The 7,335-nt window shown below is 41.8% G+C and overlaps 1 protein-coding gene and 1 non-coding gene across 2 annotated transcripts; one reads left to right on the plus strand and one right to left on the minus strand.

The window, feature by feature from the left end:
• The first annotated feature begins 1,948 nt into the window (after positions 1-1,948).
• On the plus strand, positions 1,949-4,738 carry LOC112084505. The gene is made up of 3 exons (XM_024153655.1): positions 1,949-2,245; positions 2,569-2,912; positions 3,298-4,738. The coding sequence occupies exons 1-3, from the start codon at positions 1,949-1,951 to the stop codon at positions 4,736-4,738; spliced, it is 2,082 nt and encodes a 693-aa protein (XP_024009423.1).
• On the minus strand, positions 2,429-2,535 carry LOC112084774. The gene has a single exon (XR_002898434.1). It is a non-coding gene; the product is annotated as a small nucleolar RNA R71 (small nucleolar RNA).
• Positions 4,739-7,335: the final 2,597 nt, after the last annotated feature.

A 7,335-nucleotide genomic window follows, 5' to 3' on the forward strand; every position in this document is an offset into this window, starting at 1 on the left:
GAGATGAGAGATAATGTCTCCAGAGTGAACAAGGGTCCAGAAGCCTCTTTCTGATCGTTCCAATGCGCTGCAAAGATTGACCGTCCGGGAAATCTTCCATTCCTCGTATGCCAATGGTGTCCTTGTTGAAGAAAATAGTCTGAAAACAACTACGTGTTGAGCTGAGTATCTATGTGGTTTGGTATTGAAATCTGTCTAAGTGTGAAACTGGACCTCGGCCTCAACCCCTCAACATTGCACCTCGGACTCTTCCTACATGACCCCCTTGACCAAAGCCCCTCGGTGTGCCCACACCCAGGTGATCTCTTGCCAAAACAAAATGCTCAAAACCTCGAGCAAACTCCACGGCTTGTATACACCAAGGTGCATGTTTTACGAATGGAAGCAGCCAAAGCTCGACCTAACTCCACGGTGTGTCTACACCGAGGCCACCTTGTCACGAGCCCAGATCAAGAACAAGTTTCTCTAACGGTCACACGCGAAGATGGATCAAAGACTAGGGTTCATGCATGTTTTTGGTGAGTTCTTCATTTCAAACCAAGTTCACATGCACACCTCGGCTTCAATACCTCGGCTTTGGACTCTCACACACCGAGTGCTCACCCAACTGCCCAAGAAGACCGTTTCAGTACTCGTTTTGTTCCGGGCTGACCCGGGTCACTTAGCTTCATTATAAATAGTTTTAGGGACTAAAAACCCTACTTTATCCTTTATTCTTTTTGAGAACTTGCCTCTTTTGTGTAAAACTTGCTGCTTTATAAGAGATATCTCGTTTTGCATCATAAAAGTCTTGTTCTCATCATTTCTTTTCATCAAATCAAGCTTCTAATCATGCTTAACATCACTTCTTGCAAAAGATCAAATGTGTTAACTATGATTAGTGAGTAGTTCCCTTATAAGATCTTAGATAGGTAGATTAGGGTGCTGAAATGCTAGATTAGAGAGTTTAGGGGCTAGATCTTGCATCATCCATTCTCTAGAAACTGTTCTCTATGCTAGATCTTTGCACATCACTTGTGGTCTAGATCAAAGGTACTTCATGCACCAAAAGTGTTTGTTGAAATGCCTGAACCAAGTTTGTTAGAGGTTTAAGTGTCTTTCATCATGATAATGATAGTTTGATCACTTAAATGACTTATTGAACTGATTCTTAATGCTTGTTAATTCATGCTTCTCAAATGGGATTTTGGTATGAAAGAGGATTAGCACATAAGTTTAATGTCTTCATGAGAGGATTATCTTGCTTAATGAGTTTATGTTAAATGGATTTGCTTTGATTGTTTGTTCATTAGCTTTATAGTCTAGTGTTAAAGCACCCTAATTTAATATCCTGTCTAAGGCCTATGCATCATCATATCATATTCATATATAATCGCTTGTCTTGCTTTGTTTGTTTAGTTGCATCTTAATCTTGTTTAAATCCTGTTTCAGTTCATTTGCTTTTCTTGTTACTAGTTTAGAACCAAAATCTCACTTGTCTTGCTTTAATTAAGTACCTTTGCATATAAACTAGTGTCTAGAACCCACAAGATGGATTGATACCTTTGTATTACAAAGACAAGGGATTGATAACCCCATCTAAAGGCTTAAAAACCTTAGTTATCAATTGGCGCCGTTGCCAACATGTGGGGATTTAGCATTAGTTATTGTTTAGTTCTTGAGATCAAGCTCTTATTTTTTGTCTTACTGATCAGTTCTTAAGATTTGTCTTTGAGTGATCAGGTGTATGAGAACACGCTCCAGAAGTTCAGAGCCTCCTCTTCCTTACAACAACAACATAAAATTGCTTGAAAGGAGAGCTAGAGAAAGGGCTGCTCATCTGAAACAGTTGGGAATGGATAAACAAGCGCACAGGATTGAGCAACAGGCTCAAGAATCTGAGCATCAGGCTCACTTAAATCAGGCATAGACTCAGAGGAACGAGCAACAAGCTTTTGTCAATCAGAACATGGCGCAGAGGAATGGGCGCCAAGCACAGCAGAACCAACAACAAGCTAACCGCAATGAGCAACAGGCTCAAAACATTCCTCAGCCTCAGCCACATGCTCAAAGGCAACCTCCACAGGTCTTTGTTGGTGAGAATGATAGAGAAAATGCACACCAGCACCGAGCAGGAATTCAAGCACCACCGGTTCAGAATAATAACTTTGAAGTGAAAGCTTCCTTGCTCAATATGGTGCAGAACTCTAAGTTCCATAGGTTACCAATGGAGGATTCTTTGGAGCATTTGGATCAATTTGACAGGGTGTGTGATCTAACTAAGATCAATGGTGTATCAGAAGACAGTTTCAAGCTCAGGTTGTTCCCATTCAGCTTAGGAGACAAGGCATACCAATGGGGAAAGAATCTTCCAAGGGGAACAATACAAACTTGGGAGCAGTGCAAGCTTGCCTTCTTATCTAAGTTCTTCTCTACCTCAAGAACTGTCAAGCTGAGGAACCAGATCTCAAGCTTTACACAACACAATAACGAAAGCTTTGGAGAAGCTTGGGAACGGTTTAGAAGCTACACCAATCAGTGTCCTCATCATGTTTTTTCTGAGGCATCACTTCTGAGTACATTGTATAGAGGAGCACTTCCAAGATCAGAAACCAGTTAGACACAGCCTCCAATGAAAATGTTTTGGGTAAAGAGATCAATGCAGCATTGGAACTAGTGGAAAACTTGGCCATGAGTGATGACACTTATGGGGAAGACTTTGACAGGGCGAATAGAAGTGAGGGATCCAGCAAAGAGCTGAGGATGGAGAAGGACATTAGAGAGCTTCAGAAAAAGCTTGACAAAGTTCTAGTGGCAACACAAAAGCCATTACACTTTGTAGGCGAGTTTGATGATCAAGGTCCAAGCTTTGAAAATGTCAATGAAGATGGCCTCACTCAAGAAGAGATCAACTACATTGGGAATCAGAATAGGTATCAGAGGTTCAACAACTTCAACTCAAATCAGAACCTCTCTTACAGAAACCCCAATGTAGCTAACCCTCAAGATCAAGTTTATCCTCAACTACAAGATCAGCAGAATTTTGTTCCCAAAAACAACTATCAAGGGAACTTTAAACCTAAGCAACAGTTTGTTAGCAACAGACCTATGGACAGCAACAGCAACCGATTCAGAGTAACAACTTCACTAGTCAGCCTCAGCAACCGAAGTATCTGCCGGGTTTCAGTCAGCAGCCGTTGGTTCATCATCAGTTGGGTCAGCAGACGCCAGTTCAAGGTCAACAAATGGGGCCTGAGTTGTGTGGAGTGTTGCAACAGCTTCTACATGATCAGAAGCGGGTTGAGTGTGGTTTTTCAGAATTGGGGGTTCAAAGTATGCTGCAATGCAACAAGAGATCAAGGATTTAAGGAAGAATCAAGCCCCCACCTCAAGAAAACAAGGCACTTTACCTGGTAAACCTGAGCCTAATCCCAAAGAGTATTGCAATGCTATAACTCTTAGAAGTGGAAAAGAGTTACCAGAGAGAGAGCCTAGACAAGTGCTCATTGAGGACAATGAGCAAGTTAGTGGGGAGGCAGCTCAAAAGAGTGAGAAAGAAAAGGAGATTACCAAGGGTAATGTGACCAAAGAGGTGGAACAAGAGATGGTGCCTGAGAAACCCTATGTTCCACCACCACCTTATCAGCCTAAACTTCCATTTCCAGGGAGGTTTAAGAAGCAGATCCCAGATAAGGCAAGAGCAATCTTTGAGAAGCACCTAGAGAACATTAAGATGACTATGCCCATCATTGAGGCATTTCTTATGGTTCCACAGCCTGGGAAGTTCTTAAAAGATGCCATTTTGAACAAGACCAAGAAGTTACAAGGAATGGTTATTCTGAGTCATGAGTGTAGTGCTATTATTCAAAGGAAGACTATCCCTAGGAAGCTATCAGATCCAGGGAGCTTTACACTACCATGCACCATAGGTCCTTTGAAGTTTGATAGCTGTTTGTGTAATTTGGGAGATTCTGTAAGCTTGATGCCTTATTCTATTGCAAAGAGGCTGGGATACAACAGTTACAAGCCAGCAAGGATCTCTCTACTGCTCGCTGATAGGTCAGTAAGGCTACCTATTGGATTACTTGAAGATTTTCCTCTTAAAGTTAGTGAGATTGAGATACCAACCGATTTTATTGTCTTCGAGATGGATGAGGAACCTGTTGATCCTCTCATCTTAGGAAGGCCTTTCTTAGCTACAGCTGGTGCAATATTTGATGTTAGAGGTGGAATGATTGAGCTTCACATTGGATCAGAGACCATGAAGTTTGATGTAAAAGAAATGATGAAGAAGCCAACACTTGGTGGACAAATCTTTTACATTGAAACAATGGAGGAGCTAGCTGATGAGCTTCTTGAGGAATTGAACACAGAGGATCCTCTCCAAGTTGTCTTGAAAAAGGAACAAGGTGAACATGGGTATTTGGCTGAAGAGAGTGAAGCCTACAAGCTGTTTTTGGATCAGCCCAAAGAACTTGATTCAGAAACAAGGTTTTTGGAGCTAGGAGCAAACGACCTTGAGGTTCTAGATATCAGAGGTTCAAATACAAGTCAGGGACCAGCTCAGGGATGCATGGCCGTGGGTTCACAAGCTGAGGAGAAGGCTGAGCCGTGTGAGCAGATCAACACCAAGGGGGCTGCAACCGAGCATGACAGCTTCAATGCGGATTGGGATGAGTCCAAAGCGCCCCCTGTTGAGCTCAAGCCTCTACCAACAGGACTCAGGCCTCTACCAACAAGGCCCTGTCATCATAAATAATTGCTAGCTCATGAGGAAAGTGCATTGTTGAATGAGTTAAGGAAATTTAGGAGAGCAATAGGTTATTCCCTTGCTGATATAAGAGGAATCTCTCCTAATGTCTGTACCCACAGAATACACCTAAAGGACCAATCCATGTCCTCTATTGAGCACCAAAGGCGCCTTAACACCAATCTAAAGGAGGTGGTTAAGAAGGAGATACTCAAACTTCTTGAGGCAGGAATCATTTACCCAATTTCTGACTTAAGATGGGTATCTCCTGTCCATGTGGTGGTATTACCGTGGTGAAAAATGATAGGGATGAACTCATTGCAACTAGAACTGTAACTTGTCAGCCTATAGGAAGTTAAATGCAGCCTCAAGAAAGGATCACTTTCCTTTGCCTTTTATTGATCAGATGTTAGATAGACTAGCTAATCATCCCTATTTTTGTTTTCTTAATGGGTACTCTGGGTTCTTTCAGATTCTAATAGACCCCAGAGATCAAGAGAAAAGGACATTTACTTGTCCTTACGACACATATGCATATAGGAGAATGCCGTTTGGTTTATGCAATGCTCCTACTACCTTCCAAAGGTGTATGATGCACATATTCTATGATCTGATTGAAGAAAATGTAGAGGTATTCATGGATGATTTTTCAGTCTATGGATCCTCTTTCTCGGTTTGTTTGTCTAATCTTTCTCAAGTTCTCAAGAGATGTGAGGAGACAAACTTGGTGCTAAACTGGGAGAAATGCCATTTTATGGTGCAAGAGGGTATTGTGCTTGGGCACAAGGTTTCTAAGGCAGGCACTGAGGTTGATAAAGCCAAGGTGGAAGTGATGGTTAACCTAGAAGCTCTAAACTCGGTCAAGGGGATCAGAAGCTTCTTAGGGTACGCCGGCTTTTATAGAAGATTCATCACAGATTTTTCTAAAATAGCTAGGCCATTGACAAGGTTGCTGTGCAAAGAAGTTGAGTTTGTGTTTGATGAGGAGTGCATGGAAGCTATTCCATGCAAAGAAGTTGCTGTGCCATTGACAAGGTTGCTGTGCAAAAGAAGTTGAATTTGTGTTTGATGAGGAGTGCATGGAAGCTATTCAAAAGATCAAACAAGCTCTTGTGAGTGCACCAATAGTCCAAGCTCCAGATTGGACTCTGTCCTTTGAAGTGATGACCGATGCATCAGATTATGCTGTGGAAGCTGTTTTGGGACAAAAAAGGATAAGAAGCTGCATGTCATATACTATGCAAGCAAGACTTTGGATTCAGCTCAAGAGAAGTATGCTACAACTGAAAAAGAGATGCTTGCTATAGTATTCGCCTTTGACAAGTTCATAAGCTATTTGGTTGGTTCAAAAGTTGTGGTCTACACAGATCATGCAGCTCTTAGATACTTGATGACAAAGAAAGATGTCAAGCCAAGGCTTTTGAGATGGGTTCTTCTCTTACAAGAGTTTGACATGAAGATTCAAGACAAGCCAGGAATAGAAAATGGAGCAGATGATCACCTTTCAAGGCTGAGAGTGGATTCTGATATCCCTCTAGATGATGCATTACCTGAAGAGCATCTCATGGTGATTAATTCTTATTTGGAGTTTGAGCAAGAGAATACCATCAGAGAAAGGAGCTTACCTTGGTTTGCTGACATTGTTAACTATCTCTCTTATGGTATGGAGCCACCAGAAATGGATGCTTACCAAAGAAAGAGATTCTTCAAGGAGGTGCAAAGGTATCATTGGGATGAGCCATACTTGTATGTGCTCAACAAAGATCATTTGTACAAAAAGTGTCTAGCTGAAGAGGAGGTCCAGCCGGTTCTTCAAGAGTGCCACGGTTCAGCATATGGAGGGCATCTAGGAGCTTTCAAGACAGTTGCTAAAGTGTTGCAATCAGGGTTTTGGTGGCCTACAATGTTCAAAGATGCCCAAGGTGTGGTCTCAAGTTGTGAATCTTGCCAAAGACATGGAAACATCTAAAAAAGGAATGAAATGCCTCAGAATCCCATCTTTGAAGTTGAGGTTTTTGATTGTTGGGGCATAGATTTCATGGGGCCATTCATCTCTTCTCATGGGAATCAGTATATCTTGGTAGCTGTTGATTATGTTTCCAAGTGTGTAAAGGCCATTGCTAGTCCAACAAATGATTCAAAGGTGGTGTGCAAGCTGTTCAAGAGCATTATCTTCCCTATGTTTGGTGTTCCAATGGATGTTATAAGTGATGCTGGTAGTCATTTCAAAAACAAGACCTTGGAGGGGCTGCTTAGGAAGCATGGAGTTAAGCATAAAGTTGCTAGCCCTTACCACCCTCAAACAAGCAGGCAAGTTGAGGTATCTAATAGGCAGATCAAAGCGATCTTGGAGAGAACTGTTAGCTCCTGAAGAAAGGTGATCTGCTCAAAGTTTAATCCCTAGAGCTACTCTGCAAGAGCACATATGTGCAATTGTAGTATGTAGAGGTCGAACCACAGAGACGAGAGATTCGCTCAATAAACCTATTAGGAATTGAATTACGCTAAGCAAATTAATGAGAAGCAAATAGCGATGCAAATAAAGATAAACGAATGCAGTAAAAACGTTTGTAAAGTTCAGATGTGTGGAGATTAGGTCTAGGGCG

This window comes from Eutrema salsugineum, unplaced genomic scaffold, assembly GCF_000478725.1.
Source record: "Eutrema salsugineum unplaced genomic scaffold, Eutsalg1_0 scaffold_4, whole genome shotgun sequence".
NCBI lineage: Eukaryota > Viridiplantae > Streptophyta > Magnoliopsida > Brassicales > Brassicaceae > Eutrema > Eutrema salsugineum.

What these genes read in the sequence shown, in the direction of transcription:
- LOC112084505 (XM_024153655.1), top strand. Translation starts at nt 1,949, where the DNA reads ATGGCGCAGAGGAATGGGCGCCAAGCACAGCAGAACCAACAACAAGCT. An exon ending in ATTTGGATCAATTTGACAGG is followed by an intron (nt 2,246 to 2,568) that starts GTGTGTGATCTA and finishes TACATTGTATAG; the next exon opens with AGGAGCACTTCCAAGATCAG. An exon ending in TACATTGGGAATCAGAATAG is followed by an intron (nt 2,913 to 3,297) that starts GTATCAGAGGTT and finishes GTGGTTTTTCAG; the next exon opens with AATTGGGGGTTCAAAGTATG.